The sequence below is a fragment of the Formica exsecta genome, unplaced genomic scaffold (genome assembly GCF_003651465.1).
Source record: "Formica exsecta isolate Colony F162 unplaced genomic scaffold, ASM365146v1 scaffold826, whole genome shotgun sequence".
In the NCBI taxonomy this organism is placed as follows: Eukaryota; Metazoa; Arthropoda; class Insecta; order Hymenoptera; family Formicidae; genus Formica; species Formica exsecta.
This window is the reverse complement of record NW_021853596.1, coordinates 1,000,586-1,019,380: the sequence shown is the minus strand read 5'-3', so window position 1 is coordinate 1,019,380 and position 18,795 is coordinate 1,000,586. Positions and strand designations below refer to the sequence as shown.

At 33.0% G+C, this 18,795-nt stretch overlaps 6 protein-coding genes across 7 annotated transcripts in view; 3 read left to right on the top strand and 3 right to left on the bottom strand.

The window, feature by feature from the left end:
* LOC115244637 (mitoguardin) overlaps nt 1-6,900 on the top strand; it is a 29,597-nt gene extending 22,697 nt beyond the window's left edge. The window contains exons 4-10 of one of the 2 annotated variants that reach the window (XM_029822455.1): nt 1,302-1,489; nt 1,937-2,071; nt 2,289-2,401; nt 2,482-2,605; nt 4,501-4,545; nt 4,644-4,877; nt 4,947-6,900. In XM_029822455.1, the coding sequence (XP_029678315.1) occupies nt 1,302-1,489; nt 1,937-2,071; nt 2,289-2,401; nt 2,482-2,605; nt 4,501-4,545; nt 4,644-4,877; nt 4,947-5,264 (1,157 nt within the window). In that variant the 3' untranslated portion in view covers nt 5,265-6,900. Of the gene's footprint in view, nt 1-1,301; nt 1,490-1,936; nt 2,072-2,288; nt 2,402-2,481; nt 2,651-2,748; nt 2,983-3,051; nt 3,901-4,500; nt 4,546-4,643; nt 4,878-4,946 lie in introns of those variants that run through there. The other variant, XM_029822454.1, reaches the window with a different exon arrangement.
* On the bottom strand, nt 6,892-8,560 carry LOC115244648. Its single transcript, XM_029822474.1, has 4 exons — nt 8,220-8,560; nt 7,685-7,809; nt 7,479-7,595; nt 6,892-7,355 (listed from the first exon to the last, which is right to left on the bottom strand). The coding sequence occupies exons 1-4, from the start codon at nt 8,360-8,362 to the stop codon at nt 7,240-7,242; spliced, it is 501 nt and encodes a 166-aa protein (XP_029678334.1). The 5' UTR covers nt 8,363-8,560; the 3' UTR covers nt 6,892-7,239.
* Nucleotides 8,561-8,721: 161 nt separating this feature from the next.
* On the top strand, nt 8,722-10,956 carry LOC115244641 (translation initiation factor eIF-2B subunit beta). The gene is made up of 7 exons (XM_029822462.1): nt 8,722-8,814; nt 8,959-9,150; nt 9,211-9,297; nt 9,412-9,693; nt 10,063-10,219; nt 10,302-10,696; nt 10,781-10,956. Exons 2-7 carry the CDS (start codon nt 9,083-9,085, stop codon nt 10,851-10,853), a joined length of 1,062 nt encoding a protein of 353 aa, XP_029678322.1. The 5' UTR covers nt 8,722-8,814; nt 8,959-9,082; the 3' UTR covers nt 10,854-10,956.
* On the bottom strand, nt 10,925-11,954 carry LOC115244647 (TM2 domain-containing protein CG11103). Its single transcript, XM_029822473.1, has 3 exons — nt 11,681-11,954; nt 11,516-11,606; nt 10,925-11,408 (listed from the first exon to the last, which is right to left on the bottom strand). The coding sequence occupies exons 1-3, from the start codon at nt 11,821-11,823 to the stop codon at nt 11,079-11,081; spliced, it is 564 nt and encodes a 187-aa protein (XP_029678333.1). The 5' UTR covers nt 11,824-11,954; the 3' UTR covers nt 10,925-11,078.
* A 69-nt stretch (nt 11,955-12,023) lies between these two features.
* On the top strand, nt 12,024-13,800 carry LOC115244640 (dnaJ homolog subfamily C member 28). Its single transcript, XM_029822461.1, has 5 exons — nt 12,024-12,407; nt 12,523-12,654; nt 12,739-12,825; nt 12,895-13,245; nt 13,327-13,800. Exons 1-5 carry the CDS (start codon nt 12,288-12,290, stop codon nt 13,726-13,728), a joined length of 1,092 nt encoding a protein of 363 aa, XP_029678321.1. The 5' UTR covers nt 12,024-12,287; the 3' UTR covers nt 13,729-13,800.
* LOC115244635 (trifunctional purine biosynthetic protein adenosine-3) lies at nt 13,737-18,763 on the bottom strand. Its single transcript, XM_029822452.1, has 17 exons — nt 18,498-18,763; nt 18,195-18,275; nt 18,031-18,120; nt 17,680-17,927; nt 17,409-17,608; nt 17,109-17,303; nt 16,901-17,031; nt 16,600-16,810; nt 16,394-16,529; nt 16,077-16,299; nt 15,799-15,993; nt 15,443-15,698; nt 15,145-15,348; nt 14,864-15,010; nt 14,527-14,792; nt 14,165-14,422; nt 13,737-14,049 (listed from the first exon to the last, which is right to left on the bottom strand). Exons 2-17 carry the CDS (start codon nt 18,273-18,275, stop codon nt 13,867-13,869), a joined length of 3,024 nt encoding a protein of 1,007 aa, XP_029678312.1. The 5' UTR covers nt 18,498-18,763; the 3' UTR covers nt 13,737-13,866.
* Nucleotides 18,764-18,795: the final 32 nt, after the last annotated feature.

Below are 18,795 nucleotides of genomic sequence, written 5' to 3'. Positions count from 1 at the left end.
GTTTAGTATTCTGCTCGCTCGAATATATTAATAATGTGTTTAACTTGTGTTTTGCCTCTACCTCGCTTTTTCCTTTCAACGGCATTATGTAATTTCTGTATGTTTGATATCCGCATGCGAGATTTATATTTCATAAACTCATTTCCATTTCACACGATCTTTGACATTTGACATTTACTTTGACGTATAAAACTTTTTAAATTTTTCAACTCTTCAAATTATTGAAAATAATTCAAGAAAATGAATAATGTTTAATCACACGCAATCGAATCGATATAATATTTATCGCATTGCTATTTTATTAATCAGAGCATCCAAATTAAAAAGCATGAGATATCGTAAAAATTTATCAAGTAACTCTCATTTAGTATACCTCATTTATTTAATTAACGTGCTTCGAAAAGATTAATTGTCATACAAGATTGACTTCTCGCGATGTTCTGATTTCGTTGAACGATATTGTATAATTATCGACCGTGATAAAACGACGCAGATTAAAAATGATGATGGGTCCGCCTTCTCGGGACATTAGTCGGGAGACTCCCTAAATTAGCGCGGTATGTGCTCCACACGGACTTCCGTTGTGACAAATTGGTGAACGCTCTCTGACGACTTACAGAAGATTGAATAAAGAAAGGGAAGGGAGAAATGAAGAAAGAAAGAATGGCATCACTGACTCGGAATTCGAATCCTGCATCTTCAAGTGATTCCCATTGTCCTTATTCTTGCAAGCGAAACCGTGTTCTCTTTTTTTTTTTTTCTTTCACTTTTTGTCATCATTTGTGTATCGGTCGACCGTATCGAGATTAGTCTTACTCGAATCCGTTAATTTCCTAAAAAAGAAAAGTAATGTATTTGTGCAAATTGAGGAAGAAGAATATAGAGGAAAGACTATATAGAGGAAAGACTATATATTCTCTTCCCTGCTGATTAGAACTCAAATTTTTGCAATTAAAAAATGTATTGAAATAATTATACATCTTACTTTTACACATAATAAAATAAAATAGTATAGCTACGTTTGACGTAATTTGATGCAGGTGTGAACTCTCTTAAGCTTCGCTATCAATAACACGTTAATTAATAACTCGTTATGTGCATTTTCTACTGAGCCAAACTTAACTCTCTTTCGCTTATATTTCTGAAATATTTTAAAATTATTATATCTAATTGAAGAGGACATATATACATATACATACATATATGTATAATATAATTTTAAAATTATTTTTATCCTGTTATTACGAGTGAAAATACCGATCTTTTCTTTATTGAAATAAATTGATGCTGTTCATTAATAGGACTCGAGGCGTTGGAAAAGGCGCTCTACTGCTGGGAAGACGCGCTCACCGCGTTTAGCTCGACCCTAAGCAACGACACCCTGGCTCTACCGTCGAAAGCCGACGCGGCTTTCACGCACGACGTGCAGGAATTGCTCGACATGGGTTATCAAATTCAAAGTCACGCAGAACTGCTCTTCCTCGATCAGGTAACGGCGTTATTTTGCATTAATCTGCCGATGAGGCTGCGGGAATTGCCTGAAATCGTACTCGATGACTCAGCGAGAGATTCCGGTCCGGGGAGCCCGTCCTTCGCGGTCATCGTGCCGATGCCGTTCCATTCCGCTGGCATTCATCATCAATTTCTGCCTTTCTGCCGGTCCAGTGAAAAAAAAGAACTGCGGGAATTAATCCAATTTAAATGATAACCGCCCCCGGGGGTAATTAACGCAACGAGTCATTTGACCTGTCGCCGCGGCAGTCGAGAATTGTCGCGGACGTTGGAATGGCATAGGAAGTGCATGACTTTCTCCGAAAGCAATTTGATTTTTTACCGTTTTTTAATCGTAATTATATGTATATGTATAAAATCATTGAAGTTCTATCATTTCCTTCGATAATCTCTCCTCGTTATTTATCTATTTTCTTTTTCGTAGCACTCCGTTTTATTTCGCAATGAAAGCGAGGAAAGTCTCAATAAAACTTCGAACATCGGGACACGGATGTCTGGCATCAGGGATAAAGCCGATGCCGCATCATCGCCCGAATCGTTTGAATCTGCACGCGATGGGGTAAGTTGTGCAAATAAATACAATTTATTTGTAACGTGCAGAGATCGACATATCGAATATCTGTGAGATGATATTAATTTGAAGATATATAACAACATTTAATTTCAAGCTATTTTATAATAAGTATAAACTATTCTTCGTACGATTTTCTTTTAATATTAATTTAAAAGGGAGTAAAATAAATTAATTCTTCTACAATATTATAAAAATATTTTAGGTTGCGGACTTGCGCGAATTTGAAGAGTTCTCAGAACTCTTCCCACACTTTGAGAAGCAAAAACTGTATCATGCTGCTCTTAAACAATACGAGGACAAAGGTATTCCTTGCAGGTAAATCATCGTTGATGACCGGTATAGTGTACATCTTTTTCATATGGCCACATATATGTAACTCTCTCATATTGTTATAGGAGATTGCACACGGAACTTGTAAAATGTGGCTCAGACGTAGAATATTTAGCAAAAGTGTACTGCTTACGTCAGGCTTATACAAAATTATTTAATTTACCCGCCGCAGCAGCATTTATGGCGGATATAGGTCGCCAAGTTATTAGCGATTTAATTATATATGCAGATAGAGTAAGAGAACAAATTATTTATCCACCCAAGTAAATAAGTATAGATATAAAAAAAATATTTGTTATTCGAAATTGATTAAGAAAACAAACTTCTATTAGGAACCTAAAGATTATCTGCTGCATTACGAGCGTATGTTGGAGTTCTTGCGAGAGCCGTGCAATCATAGTATTATGGAAGAGGAATTGATCGCGCGAGGTGTCAAGTGCATGAATTTCTATGATGTTCTCATCGATTTTATACTCTTAGACGCATTCGAGGATGTGGAGAAACCATTACCACCTATTAGAGCTATAGTTCAAAATAGATGGGTGTCTGCCAGTTTTAGAGAAACTGTAAGTATATGAATATTAATTTTTTCTATTCTCTGATATTTTCAACATGATTATCAATTATTCTTAAAGGCGATAGGAACGGCAGTCTGGTCCGCTCTCGCGGGTAAAAGAAGGATGTTGAAATACGATCGAGGCTTCTTGGCGCACTTTTACGCGATCTCCGAGCATGTCATACCAGTCCTCGCTTGGGGATTCTTAGGCTCCGAAGGCAGTCTACGTTCCACTTGTCATTACTTTAGGGATCAAGTGATCGAGTTTCTTGTAGATATATTTAATTTCTTTAAGGTACGCTATACCACTGTTGACGATCTTGCCGCGGATATACTTAGGGAAATGAAGCTAAGGGTAGACAATATAAATCAAAGATTGTCGTTAGAAGGTTGCTAGTCGTATAAAACGTATACAGACAATTGTTAGCGCAATATATTAAATGGAATTGATATATTGCAAATTGCGTTGCTTGTATACGCAATGAAAATGGTATCTCAAAGGTTCAAAATCTACATTGTAAAGAAGAATGTCACAATGCTAACAACATTAACGAAATTAAACCCACGATCTGATTAAGATTGTAGATGGTGCAATATATTACTGCATTTTAATTTTCATTGCCGCACCCGTCAGTAATTACACAAAGAGTAAGTACTATCGTAAACAGCCTATTTTTGAAGTTATCTTGTGAAGTAATGCTGTGCGCAAAAATATTGCGCACTCTTATGTTGCCATCTATTTCATTAAAAATTTCACATATGTATATTAAATTTTATTAAGTAACTAACAAAGTAATTGCATAAGTGTTAGTAGTCTCTGATATCAATTTTTACGAACTAGAAGGATAGTAATGTTCAATATGGATTATACATGAATGAACGTCTTATTTATAAAACAAACCTTTATTTATAATATTCAAAGAATTAGCTCATCATGCGCACAATTAAATATGACATTTATTTTCAAATTATAAGTAGACATTATTAATAAAATTATGATATAATTTTTGTAGACATTTTATAAATTGTATTGTCATTTCTTGAAATTATTATATAATACTATTTGTTATTTGTGTTAACAATGTAGCTTCACTGTTTATTTTGATGTATGTTTCTTTTTTATATATTTTGGGATATTCATATTTATAAAATGTTTATACAATGATATTTTTGTGATATTTTTTGCATTGTTCAGGGAATTGTCATTTTTATTCTAATAAAGTCTAAACATACTGCAGTATATAATAATTCATGTGATAAATTGTAGAAGCATTTAAATGAAATCACATATAATACAACTATTCCTTATGCAGATAAGAAGATTAAGGTTTCTCTACAGTTAATCTAAAAAGATCACACACATACATTTAAATTTTATTAACCAATTTTTCCAATGTTTTTATTTAATTTATATTTTACTAATTATTTGTTACATAAGATACTGGTACTATCACAGATAACGCAATTTCCGTTAGCGCTGTTATGTTAAAATAGTTACCATCCCGCCGCAGCAGCATTTATGGCGGATATAGGTCGCCAAGTTATTAGCGATTTAATTATATATGCAGATAGAGTAAGAGAACAAATTATTTATCCACCCAAGTAAATAAGTATAGATATAAAAAAAATATTTGTTATTCGAAATTGATTAAGAAAACAAACTTCTATTAGGAACCTAAAGATTATCTGCTGCATTACGAGCGTATGTTGGAGTTCTTGCGAGAGCCGTGCAATCATAGTATTATGGAAGAGGAATTGATCGCGCGAGGTGTCAAGTGCATGAATTTCTATGATGTTCTCATCGATTTTATACTCTTAGACGCATTCGAGGATGTGGAGAAACCATTACCACCTATTAGAGCTATAGTTCAAAATAGATGGGTGTCTGCCAGTTTTAGAGAAACTGTAAGTATATGAATATTAATTTTTTCTATTCTCTGATATTTTCAACATGATTATCAATTATTCTTAAAGGCGATAGGAACGGCAGTCTGGTCCGCTCTCGCGGGTAAAAGAAGGATGTTGAAATACGATCGAGGCTTCTTGGCGCACTTTTACGCGATCTCCGAGCATGTCATACCAGTCCTCGCTTGGGGATTCTTAGGCTCCGAAGGCAGTCTACGTTCCACTTGTCATTACTTTAGGGATCAAGTGATCGAGTTTCTTGTAGATATATTTAATTTCTTTAAGGTACGCTATACCACTGTTGACGATCTTGCCGCGGATATACTTAGGGAAATGAAGCTAAGGGTAGACAATATAAATCAAAGATTGTCGTTAGAAGGTTGCTAGTCGTATAAAACGTATACAGACAATTGTTAGCGCAATATATTAAATGGAATTGATATATTGCAAATTGCGTTGCTTGTATACGCAATGAAAATGGTATCTCAAAGGTTCAAAATCTACATTGTAAAGAAGAATGTCACAATGCTAACAACATTAACGAAATTAAACCCACGATCTGATTAAGATTGTAGATGGTGCAATATATTACTGCATTTTAATTTTCATTGCCGCACCCGTCAGTAATTACACAAAGAGTAAGTACTATCGTAAACAGCCTATTTTTGAAGTTATCTTGTGAAGTAATGCTGTGCGCAAAAATATTGCGCACTCTTATGTTGCCATCTATTTCATTAAAAATTTCACATATGTATATTAAATTTTATTAAGTAACTAACAAAGTAATTGCATAAGTGTTAGTAGTCTCTGATATCAATTTTTACGAACTAGAAGGATAGTAATGTTCAATATGGATTATACATGAATGAACGTCTTATTTATAAAACAAACCTTTATTTATAATATTCAAAGAATTAGCTCATCATGCGCACAATTAAATATGACATTTATTTTCAAATTATAAGTAGACATTATTAATAAAATTATGATATAATTTTTGTAGACATTTTATAAATTGTATTGTCATTTCTTGAAATTATTATATAATACTATTTGTTATTTGTGTTAACAATGTAGCTTCACTGTTTATTTTGATGTATGTTTCTTTTTTATATATTTTGGGATATTCATATTTATAAAATGTTTATACAATGATATTTTTGTGATATTTTTTGCATTGTTCAGGGAATTGTCATTTTTATTCTAATAAAGTCTAAACATACTGCAGTATATAATAATTCATGTGATAAATTGTAGAAGCATTTAAATGAAATCACATATAATACAACTATTCCTTATGCAGATAAGAAGATTAAGGTTTCTCTACAGTTAATCTAAAAAGATCACACACATACATTTAAATTTTATTAACCAATTTTTCCAATGTTTTTATTTAATTTATATTTTACTAATTATTTGTTACATAAGATACTGGTACTATCACAGATAACGCAATTTCCGTTAGCGCTGTTATGTTAAAATAGTTACCATTATCAAAATATTTGTATGTAAATTAGTACAGATTATATACCATATAATTGTATGGTTTAAAATCAAGCTATGCATTGCCAAAGTTCGTAAAATGTATTAAGAATAATCGTTTAAATAACGATTGCAGATTGTTTTTTGTCAGTTTAGTAACATTCCACAATAGTAATTAAGTAATCAATTATATCAGATGTATATTTCATATAAGTATTTTTGAAATTTATGATTTAGTAAGATATTTTGATTAAAATACATTTAATTATTTTTACAGGAAAGAAATGTATTTGAATGATATATAAATTTTACACTTGATTTTTTATATCAATACAACTTTGCAAATAAATATCTTTCTAAATATATTTTGTAGATAAACTTTTAATGTATATGTGAAAAGAAATATTATATGTTGTATTATGTATTATGTTGTACAATAGGATATTTGTTAAAATATATATATTTGTTGTAACAAAAGATGTTTGTTTTGTATAATCATGGAAATAAAAACAATTTCAATAAGCTTTTATAACATAAAAAATATATATATTTATTTTAAACTATATGTAACAACATATAGTTCAATTAACAGTACAAAACATGATTTTATTATATCACAAAATTAAGTGTTGAAAATTGACAAAAGAGGGAGGGGAATAAGAGAGAGAAAATTGACAAATAATTATTCCCAATTCACAGATAAAACAATCTTCAAAACTTATTAAAGAATTTAGAAGCCTTCTAAAATATATTGTACATATATTTTGATTAATACTAAAAAGCTGAAATACTTCATTATAAAAAATGATTATCAAACCTAATTATCCTTTTTTTTTCTTTACGTCGCAAATGCAACAAGAAAAAAGATTGAAAATGCTTATTAAGCATATCGGAAGAAATCAAACTGGTCATCATCAGAGTCTTCTTCATCGCTAGACGGTACGACCGGCATTATATGTTCTATGAAATTTCGGCGTTTATACTCTTCAATACTTTCTATTATGAAAAAAAGAAAAAAATATGTATATAAAACCGAAAAATAAAAAAAAACAATTTATAATTTATCCCTGTACATTTGAATAACAGGACCAAATATCATGAAAAACGTAATATAGTTACCCCTAGCTTTAAAAATATTTCTCTTTCTAACATTATCTGTATCATGTATATGATCTGTGTCGAATGATATAAATGGATTCTTTTCTCTGGAAATAATCAATCTTAACCATGGATACCCTATTGAAGTATGAAAATATATTTATAAATCTGTTTTCAATGAAAAAAAAAAAAAAAATTATAATATAAAAAATTTCTGAGCAGTATACATTTGAGTGCTTTTGTAAGGTAGATTTTAATTTCCCTTCCAACATTTTTGTGTACCGTCTTTTCCGATATTACTGCTCCAAACAAATACAGGATGAGATGGTATTTTTTACTGTTTATTTCTGTACTGCAATGTGCGATATAAAATTAGTTTAACATTCAGCAATGTGTCATATAGTTTTTTGGTAAATGTGCAGAATGCCTACTCTCTTACCAATATCAATAAAATTTTATATATAATTTGATCTTGATGCATAAAATAATAATATAATTAAAATTGTTATAAATAATTGTGAATCGTTGAAAGAGACTTTCAAAAACTGTAAGAGTTTTTCAAGATGGAATAATGAAATATATATATATATGCACACACACACATACACATATAATGTTATTTATAAATTATATAAAAATAAATTTGTATTATATTGTACATATCAATACATATTATATTTCTTCGGTGTAATAAATTTCCTAATCTTACAAATTCCTAACCTTACTATTTTTCTGTTATTTATTGCATATATAAATATATACCTAAAGAGCAAATGATCATCCTCGACTCGAACATAATAATTAGATACATCAATTAAATGAATGCGAATGATGACTGTAAGATCTGTTTGATACCAACTAATTTTTGGAGTACTGTAATCGGAAATAAGCTGCGGGCAAGTCATGGCTGTGACTGTGAATGTGAATAAGTTTTTCCGCTAAAGGAAGCTCACTCAAACGATGGTATATATATATACAGGATGTCCGACAATATATATATATATATATATATAATAAATAATATAATCGAAATAAAAGGCTTTGATTAAGATAGATATATTGCCATATACATATATTACTCTTATTTTTATCATTTCTCCATACATATATACATACATAAGGTGTGTTCAAAAAACCTATCCGTAGGTTTAGACTAGCGTTTAATTGACCAATCAGGACAAAGAAATCAGCTCTTTTTGTCTTGATTGGTCAATCAAATGGTCATTGGTCACGCTATTTTATCCCAAGATTTTTGAACGCATCTGTAGGTACTGGGAGAAAGAGAGAGAGAGAGAGAGAGTGTGTAAACAGCATAAAATCTCACGCAATCTTCAATCTCACATTTTGATTTCATTCGGTTAGAATTATATTGTGATAACAAATTAAGAATTCGTGTACAATTGTTAATTTATATAACTGTTGCAACGATCATTAAAGTGATTAATTATAGATACGTCAGCTTCTCTTATGTACAGAATACATATTAATCTTTTATTTTCAGCTTACTTGATTTTGACAGAAATTTAATAGAATGAGCCACGTGTAATCTAATAGCGAATTTTCTCTCTGAATTAATAATCTTTGTGATATTACATATTTGACAAGTACTTAAGTGTGTGATAAAAATGATTGACGTAACGCCGAAAAAAATCGATGAAAGCGTGCTGAAATTGATAAACAGCATTCACTATGGGTAAGAGAAATCGCATCGAACCTCCAAGGAAAAATCATCTAATGAACTTTTCCTTTTCAGAGATATCAAGGGCACGTATAACATCGTATTGGCTACCATTTCCGTGCTGAAGGAAATTATCAACAATACAGAATGGAATATAGCAAAGTAAAAAGCTTTATGTACAATTGATGTTACAATTATTAATTATAGTGGCATCCATCAGTTTCTTTCTTACAGAATACATATTAATCTCTGATTTATCTTACTTAATTTTGACAGAAATTTAATGGATAGTGTCACACTGAATGGAAAGTATTTGATTGAGGCGCTTCCTCTTGAGGCTTCTATTGGAAATATGGTAAGAAGAATGCTGCAGATTATTAGGGAAGAATATATTTCAGAATTAAAGAATAAGATAGAAGAAACAGACCCTCAGGAGTCCTTGCATAAGATCCTTACTGCAGAGAGTGATCAACAAATAGACTTCAATACATCAGTGCCTTCTCTCAAATCTGCCCTCCTCGAGCACATTGTTGAATTTGAAACTGAGTTGGAAACATGGTGAGTTACAGTTGTATCTATCAATTTTTTAAAAAAGGCGTAGTTTAAGTTAATATTGGAATGTATTGAATGTTGTTGATGTCTCTCTTCCATAATGCCAATGTTTCTTTCGCTTTGTGCTTTATAAACAATTATCATTGTAGAGGTGGCATACTTTAACAGTTTGAAAAGAGTCAGTAAAAACAAAGAAGATTGTAATACATTCTTCTCTTGTTTGTAATAATATTAAATTGAGATATTTGTGATAATATATTGATATGTGTATATATCTAATATAGATTAAGATGCTCCCAATTAATATAAATAAAATTTTCAATAATCTTTCTTTTATTAAGTACTATTAAGTAAAAAACTTTAATATGCTTGCAGTTTAGAAAATATTACAGAGCAAGCCTCAGAGCACATACATTCAAACGAAATTATAATGACCATTGGAAAGTCGAAGTTGGTAGAGGAATTTTTCAAAAAGGCCGCCAGTAGCAGAGCCTTCGAAGTTATAGTAGCCGAGGGCGGGCCATTTTTAAATGTAGGTATACGCTTGACTCTAATATTCCTTCAATAAGAGAGAATCGTAAAAAAAAATTTGCAACGACATAAAATAATTACAGGGTCACGAAATGGCCGTGAATCTGGCCAAGGCGAAGATCAAGACTACACTGATATCGGATGTGGCAATCTTCGCAATGATGTCGCGAGTTAACAAGGTCATAATCGGCACTCATACCGTCATGGCGAACGGTGGACTCAGAGCAATCTCGGGAGCGCACACAGTCGCGCAAGCCGCCAAGCATTATTCCGTTCCAGTTATGGTTCTGTTACCACTTTACAAGCTCTCACCTCTTTATCATTGTTCATACAATCAGAATGGCTTCAACAAGCATGTTTCACCAATGCAAGGAGTAATCGACAGCGCCAATGCACAGTTACTTGAGAAAATACACGCATACAATCCTGTATTTGATTATGTTCCACCAGATCTAGTCACATTATTTATTTCAAACACGTAAGTTGAATGAAATTAATTTATACAATTTTCAAATCGAACAAAAAAAGAAAAATAAATTTTCATTTTCATTTTCATTTTCAGGGGTGGAAATGCACCATCTTACATATATAGATTGCTTAGCGAATTGTATCATCCTGACGATTATGAATTGTAAATAATTTACTCATTTATGTGTTATGTAAGCTAGTGTAACCTAATATGTAAATGTTATTTATAAATATAGTAATTATTTTTAAATAAATAGAAATCAACATTTATTCTTAGATTTATGTAAAGGAAGTCAATATCAACATAGACATAGCAGTGAATTACAACAATATTTACAAATTTATGATTAACTAAAAATTATATGTACAAAAAAAGACTTAGTCTTGAAATGCTATACATATGGGTTCCAGTTGCTACCATCCTCTGGTTGTAAAGAGTTTGTTACCAGCAAAATAACATCAACGATCCACCATACACCCATACCACCTAGTGTCAATAATTTGCCTACCGCTGTTCCAGTTTGTCCAAGGCAAAATCGATCCATACCGAGAAAGCCCAGTAGAATGCTGTACAGAAGAGTTGTTGCGAAATAATGATCGCTGTATTTTATGCATGGTACACCTTCGCGGGGAAATGTTCTTGAGCCGTAACATTCAATATCTGGTAGCACTGTACAAGATACTTTAGTTTTCTCCACATGCTCATACCAAGATCCTCCAAACTAGAATTTAGATCATAATCTTACATAGAGTTGTATATATATCAGAAAAATGTATACAATTCGATGTACGTGTATTACAAAGAATAGAAAATTTGGATATATCATACTTTGATACAGCCAAAACCTTGGCTCTCTTCCTTGGCAGTCTTATTCCCTTTGTGATCAATCGGGTCCTCGCATTCTATAAATTCCTTAGGTCTAAAAAGATTATATTGTACATGTTTTATTTAACATTATTAAATATAACAAAAGTTAACTGCTTAAAGACTTACAAAAATTTACACATAACTAGAGGACCTTCGGGTCTGTACTCCAATTGATCAGCGCTTCTGTTTGCGCTAGCATGCACTAAACATTTGTTTCGATTCCATAAAGAACAAATAATTGTCGCAATAAGAGTAAAGTATAATCTCATTTTGCCGTTGACATTTTAAACCCGACTGACACCATTGGACTATTGGACTCTCAACTCTCAGAGACTCAGAGTCTAAGACTAAAGAATAACAAGAGAGAGTATTTGGTGTTAAACGAGCGGACGGAAGTAATTATATATAAATGGACGTTCAAAATGGCCGTTCAGGGACGAATTGGTAATGCACCATATATGCAGCGACATGCGCATGCTCTGTGGCCACATGGGCATGCGCATGTGGCTGTAGAGCATATTCATGTCGCTGTATTTCGTCGATATGATAGGTTTTGTAACCTAAATAGTCGTCAACTTTAACTATTAATATCTCGCTTTGTAGAGCAAAGCGACACTTTTCTCTGCTATACTCTTTCGTTTTGTGCAAAAACGCGTCGAATGAGCATAATTTTATCGATATCTGAGGTGGGGCTGCTAAATTGAATAATTACCAAAAATTTATTTTAAAAATCATGTTGACTTTGAATCGATTGTGCTCTAAGCCAGAAGCTTATTTGATGTATAAACCATTCGCTGATTCAATCTTGTTCAAGAGATTCAAGTATCAATTTAATTCCAAACATACATCAAAGGTATACACGCGCAATATATATTAAATGTTATAATTGTTAATAATATCACTTTAAATAATTTGTATTGATAAAATAACTTATAGAATAAAATATACTCTTTATCTTGTATGTATAGAAGTTTTATGAAATACTTGGTGTAGCTGAAGATTGCGAGGATGAGACTTTAAGATTGGCGTTTGTACATTTAGCAAAACGATTTCATCCGGATAGTGGAGCGCCAGAAGCTGATGCTGTTAGATTTTCCGAGGTAAATGTTACAAAAGAATAATAATTTTTAAAATAAATAAAAAATATTTCTTTCTCTTTATTATCATGCAATTGTTCAAAGTAGATTGAAAGTGCCTACAGAGAAATTCGAAAAATTAGAAATTCTCGAAAAGATGAAAAAGCATCAGAAGTGGAAAACTTTGATATCAAGGTAAATGACTATCTTTTTTCTCATATATACATAAATATGTATATGTCAATTTATGCTTTTAATTTTAAGCACACAGCACCACAGCATCGTCATTATTTGACCTTTGATGTAGGAGTTGACACACCGAGCAAAAGACAACGACTACATACAATACAAAGAGCTCAGAAAGCAGCTGACAATGTAATGGAACATAGATTGAAAAAATTGCAAGCCGAAGAACGCAATACATTAATTGGTATGGACAAACAAAGAGCCAAGGATATTAAAACTCGCTACGGTATGGATCGTTTGGTGGAGGACTTAATTCAGGAAGCAATGAGCAAGGGTGAATTCAATGATTTACCTGGAATGGGAAAACCGTTGAACACTACAAGTGTCAGAAATCCTTATGTTGATTTTGTAACCCATAAGTTAAATCAGGTATATAGTAGGAACATAGAACATTAATTTTGATGATAGCTTGAACATAATTAACTTGCTTGTGCTGATTTGCAATTATAGATATTGATAGACAATGGATTCACTCCAGAATGGATACAACTGTCGAAGGAAATCAGGGAAGAGACTGAAGAATTGAAAAAGAGATTATCAGAAATACGTAATGACTTAGGGGAGCTGCCATTAACTCCAAAAGATGAATCAATGTGGGAAAATAATTTGAAAAAATTTGAGACCACAACAAAGCAGATAAATAATAAAATTGATAAATACAATTTGTTGGTTCCCATACTCCAAAAACAAATGCTTCATATCAAATTAGATGAACTTGCTAAGAAAACATTATTAATACCACCTAAAAATATCAAAAAATATGCAGATACCAGTCACAAAAGTTCGAACCCAAGTATATCTCAGGACTTGTTTAGTTTTATAAGCGATTTGTTTAGTAAAAAGATTACTTAGCAGGATGTGATATAAATATTGTAAAATTATTTGTATATATATACATATATTAAATAATAGGATTAATAGAAAGTAATAATATATAAAAAATATGATTATTTAAAAACTTTGGTATACAAATATATTTGTGTTGTCTAATTAATTCCAACAGATGGTACCATCTTCTTTTAATTTTATACGACCAGTCGCCAGATGCTTTAAAGCACGAGGATAAGCTCGATGCTCCGCTGTCTTCACGCGTTCTTGCAGAACTTTTTCTGTATCATCCGGAAACACAGGTACTGCTTCTTGTTCAATAATAGCTCCCGAATCAATATCAACCTAATAAGATATTCATCAAAAGCGTCAAATAACAATGAGTTAGAACTGTCTTTTTATCTAGTCCAATTAAAAAATAACTAAATAAAAAGCGAATTTGATCTCTTTGCTCTCATACCTCAACAAAATGCACAGTACAACCCGACACGCGCACACGTGCCGCTAAAACATCCTTGTGCGCGTTTGCTCCTTTGAAAGATGGAAGGAGACTAGGATGAATATTTAATAAAGCGCCTCTCCAATGTTTTACAAATTGCTCAGAAAGAATTCGCATGAAGCCAGCCAGACATACTATTTCTACTTTAGCAGCGTCAAGTTCTACATTCATGGCTGCATCGAAAGACTCGCGATTTGGGTAGTCACCATGTTTGATTACCTACGAATTAAACGAGTAAAAATTAAAAGAATATGGCATTGCAATATTTAATTTTTTTATTTATGAAGAGTTATCTATACCCATGGCATATATATACTAATTACCACTGTTTTAATGCCAGCTTTTTCAGCACGTTTCAATCCTTCAACACCAGGCTTATTGGAAATTACTAAGACGATTTCTGCTCCAATGTTCTGAGACAAGTCTTGAGTGGCGTTAATTAACGATTGGAGATTTGTTCCGCTGCCAGATATCAGAACAGCTACTCTCTTAAAAGGCTTGCTCAATGTTGCAACCAAGTTGGGAACATATTGTTTCATTTCCAGTTCGAGGACTTTTTCAAAGTTTTTGACTTGTATTTTAGCCTGGTCTGTGTTAACAAGTGTATAAATTAAGGTAATTAATGAGCTTCTGTTGCATTAATAGCAAAAAGTTTCTTACCGCAATATACATTCACGCTTCCAATAACTACAGGATTTTCATCCTTTAGTTTATTCAAAACTATGATCTTGTCCTTTTCGGAACAAATCAATACGGCGCCAATTCCGCAATTAAATGTCCTTAACATTTCGTGTTTACTGATTCCACCTATGCAAAAAAACGCACATATTTCAATTAACATTTATGTAAATTATATTACGCATTTGCGTAATATTATAGTGAAATTTAAGTGAAAGATAAAATAAATTATAGTGAAAAAAATAAACCAATAATATATTTACCTATCGCCGCTAACCAGCCAAAGATTGGTAAAATATTCCATTTGGTTGCGTCTAACATTACACCCAAGTGACTCGGTAAAATTCTAGGTATATTTTCTACAAGACCACCGCCAGTGATATGCGCGAATCCTTTCACTAGATTTGTTCGTAAAGCGGGAACGACGCTTTTTACATAAATCTTTGTTGGTTCCAACAATTCCTCGCCTGCAACATGTACCTTTTGTTGCACGCTATCTTACGATATATAAACTTAATATTATTAAAAGAAATCTTGTGGCTTAAAAATTGTGTTTCGTACCAATAGTTCGACTGCTTTTTGAGAAAGGTGCGACATCGGAATAACTTTTATCGGCGAGTTTCAAGACTTTTCGCACCAAGCTGAAGCCGTTGCTGTGTACGCCGCTGGACGGAAGACCTATCACCACATCACTCTCCTCAATATCGTCTACTCGCGGCAGCAAGTTGCCCTTTTCAACGGCGCCCACCGCAAAGCCAGCCAAATCGTATTCTCCTTCGCGGTACATGTCGGGCATTTCAGCCGTTTCTCCACCAATCTGGAAGATATGAATATAATCGCGAGAAAATTAAATTGAATAGATGTACACATAACTCCTATCCAAAAGATTTCTGCCTAAATTGTATGCTGAACGTTACCAAGGAACATCCTGCTTGCTTGCAACCTTCGGTTATTCCGTTTACGACCCTTGCGGCTATTCCAACATCCAGTTTGCCGCAAGCAAAGTAATCCAGGAAAAACAACGGCTCCGCGTTGTGCGCGAGGACATCGTTCACGCACATGGCAACCAAGTCTATGCCTACTGTGTCGTGTTTATCGTATTCGATTGCTATCTATAGAGAAAAGATTATTACTTATTAATATAACAATGGGTCAATTCTAATAATAATTTTATTTACACTTGTGAGAGATTCACCTTCAATTTGGTGCCGACACCATCGGTACCGGACACCAGAATAGGATCGTTGTAACCTGCGGCTTTTACATCAAAGAGACCTCCGAACCCTCCTATAGTGCCCAGAACACCAGCGCGTTTCGTGGAGCAAGTAGCTGGTTTAATGACGGATACAAGATGATCGCCAGCGTCAATATTCACGCCGCTAATTTTATACGTTAAATTTCCCTTCTGCAAAATAGATCTGAAGCGTTTGACTGTTAATCTCATTAATCAAATATTAATTCAAATATTATCATCTATTTTCATGATGTAAGAGTCAATCGAATGTTATATACCTAGCAATTCCTTTGTGCGCAATGTCTGTTCTGAATTGTTTTCCGTCAAACGATACATGCCGAGCAGCTTGGGTGGCTGTAGCTGTTGCCATCGCTAAAGTAGACGCTACATTGACAGTGATAAGGACTCTTCCACCTGTAAAAGATAATACATTATAATTATTTAAAAATGTTTGTTTAGATATTTTTTTCCATATTATGATTACCGTTAGTTATTAATTCGCCTTCCGATGAAACGGCAGTGCCGCAATGAAAGACAAAACAGTCCTGTTTATGTGTTACTTCGGCGATGCCTTTTATAACTTGACCCTTGGACGAAGATGCCGGATAGCCGCAAGATGCTAAAATCACACCCACGGCAGATACATTCTCTCGCCACGAAACAAGAGACGCGTTTAAAGTTTCATCGCAGCAAGCCTATAATTATAGATATGTTGTAGTAATGCAGAAAAATGAAATATTGTATACGTATATGTATATATATATAAATATTAATTAATATTAAACCTTCATAATCGTAAACAGGTCTGATGTCAATAGTGGTAATAGAACCTCTGTTTCAGGATCCCCGAATCTGCAATTAAATTCTAAGACTTTTGGACCATCCTCAGTCAGCATTAAGCCAGCATATAACACACCTATAATATTTACATTTTATATAAATTATATACGTATAATATCTAATATATATCATTGTCGATAAAAAATAACAAACCGACAAACGGAATATTTTCTCTTCTAAGTCCATCCACAGTTCTCTGGAGAACATTTACTTTCACCTGTTCGTATTCAGTTTCACTTAGCAGCGGACATGGGCAATATGCACCCATTCCACCTGTATTTGGACCAGCATCTTCATTAAAGATTCTTTTGTGATCTTGCGCAGGCATCATAGGTACGACAGTCTTGCCTAAGCATCAATAAAGTTTAAAGAAAGACTTTTAAACATATTCCATTAAAAATATTATTAGTGTAATAAAATTTTAAATGTGGTTTTAAATAAAATTTTATTTACCATCTGTAAATGCGAGTACAGATACTTCTTCGCCCTCCAAGAGTTCCTCAACAACAACAGTCTCGCCAGCAATTCCAAATTTCTTATCGTTTAAAATCTCATCTATTGCATGACAAGCTTCTTGTTGGTCTTTGGCTACCACGACACCTTTACCGGCTGCCAAACCCGAGGCTTTCACGACAAGTGCCTTAAAGGATGCACTATAATCAAGGAAAGTATCATAGGTTTTTGTTTTATTAAAATATCTCTCTTTGAGAGATTCTTTACTTACGCTTTAACAAAATTCTTTGCATCTGCTGCGGATGTAAAGCTTTGCCATCTAGCAGTAGGAATATTATTCCTGTTCATAAATTGCTTTGCCCAATCTTTATTAGCTTCAATCTGGGCCGCTTGCTTCTGTGGTCCAAAACATCTCACCCCCATATCCCTTAGATCATCCGCTAATCCTTGAGCCAGGGGATCCTCTGGTCCAACCACGACAAGATAAACATTATTGTCTTTGCTCCATTTGGCAATTTTCTGTGAGAAGAATATGATATAATTGATATTATATATAAAAAAATTAACTCTAAGAAAAATTACAATAAATATATACATATATAGAGACACAATATGCATATACCTTAGTATCCTTAATATTTAAGTCAACTAATTGTACTTTATCCACTTGTTTGATGCCAGCATTCCCAGGAGCAACTAAGATTTCTGTCACCTATATCAAATAGAATGCATGTTATTTTAATTTCTACACTTAATCATCCTTACAATTTTCATCGATTCACTTACATGTGTTGATTGAGACAATTTCCAACAAATGGCGTGCTCTCTGCCACCGCTGCCAATCACCAGAACTCTGTGCTGCATCATCTGCAAAAATGAAAGATTTACACATTTAAACCCTAATAGTTACACAAATATTTGCATATATAAATTACTTGTTTATTTGTCATAATTCATTAATTATTCATAAATATTTATATATACAATTATTTTTGTCATTACGAGAAACACTGACAAATGTAATACACTCATAATATCTAAACTTCATATTTTTCGAGATAAAAATATTTTGTAAATTCTATTACTTACATTACAAGGCCGGCGCGTTTGATTTACTTTATGATTTACTTTTTTCTTCGGTCTGCGTTAGAATAAAAATATCAATCGGAAAGATTGCTAGAAATTTTTTTAATCACGCACGTGTCTTCGAACGAAACGTGAGATGCCACAGGTGGTCGGAAGATCACGAACGCGCTCGCGTGACTACTTTCATCAAAGGCGATGAAATAATGCATCGTCAATCGCCTGCCCTACGCGATGGAAGAGGCTCCGCTGTGATTCGCGGGGATTAATTCGTAATAACACGCATTTACGTTATCGTATACGT

Coding starts and splice junctions, on each gene's coding strand:
- LOC115244635 (XM_029822452.1), bottom strand. CDS start 18,275: ATGATGCAGCACAGAGTTCTGGTGATTGGCAGCGGTGGCAGAGAGCAC. Junction 16,811..16,900: donor ACCTGTTTACGATTATGAAG/GTTTAATATTAA, acceptor CTATAATTATAG/GCTTGCTGCGATGAAACTTT. Junction 14,050..14,164: donor GTACTGTGCATTTTGTTGAG/GTATGAGAGCAA, acceptor ATATCTTATTAG/GTTGATATTGATTCGGGAGC.
- LOC115244640 (XM_029822461.1), top strand. CDS start 12,288: ATGTTGACTTTGAATCGATTGTGCTCTAAGCCAGAAGCTTATTTGATG. Junction 12,408..12,522: donor ATTCCAAACATACATCAAAG/GTATACACGCGC, acceptor TTGTATGTATAG/AAGTTTTATGAAATACTTGG. Junction 12,655..12,738: donor ATGCTGTTAGATTTTCCGAG/GTAAATGTTACA, acceptor TGTTCAAAGTAG/ATTGAAAGTGCCTACAGAGA.
- LOC115244641 (XM_029822462.1), top strand. CDS start 9,083: ATGATTGACGTAACGCCGAAAAAAATCGATGAAAGCGTGCTGAAATTG. Junction 9,694..10,062: donor GAAACTGAGTTGGAAACATG/GTGAGTTACAGT, acceptor ATATGCTTGCAG/TTTAGAAAATATTACAGAGC. Junction 10,697..10,780: donor ACATTATTTATTTCAAACAC/GTAAGTTGAATG, acceptor TTTCATTTTCAG/GGGTGGAAATGCACCATCTT.
- LOC115244648 (XM_029822474.1), bottom strand. CDS start 8,362: ATGACTTGCCCGCAGCTTATTTCCGATTACAGTACTCCAAAAATTAGT. Junction 7,810..8,219: donor GATGATCATTTGCTCTTTAG/GTATATATTTAT, acceptor CGCACATTGCAG/TACAGAAATAAACAGTAAAA. Junction 7,596..7,684: donor CCTTACAAAAGCACTCAAAT/GTATACTGCTCA, acceptor ATACTTCAATAG/GGTATCCATGGTTAAGATTG.
- LOC115244647 (XM_029822473.1), bottom strand. CDS start 11,823: ATGAGATTATACTTTACTCTTATTGCGACAATTATTTGTTCTTTATGG. Junction 11,607..11,680: donor CTAGTTATGTGTAAATTTTT/GTAAGTCTTTAA, acceptor TAATCTTTTTAG/ACCTAAGGAATTTATAGAAT. Junction 11,409..11,515: donor AAGGTTTTGGCTGTATCAAA/GTATGATATATC, acceptor TCTAAATTCTAG/TTTGGAGGATCTTGGTATGA.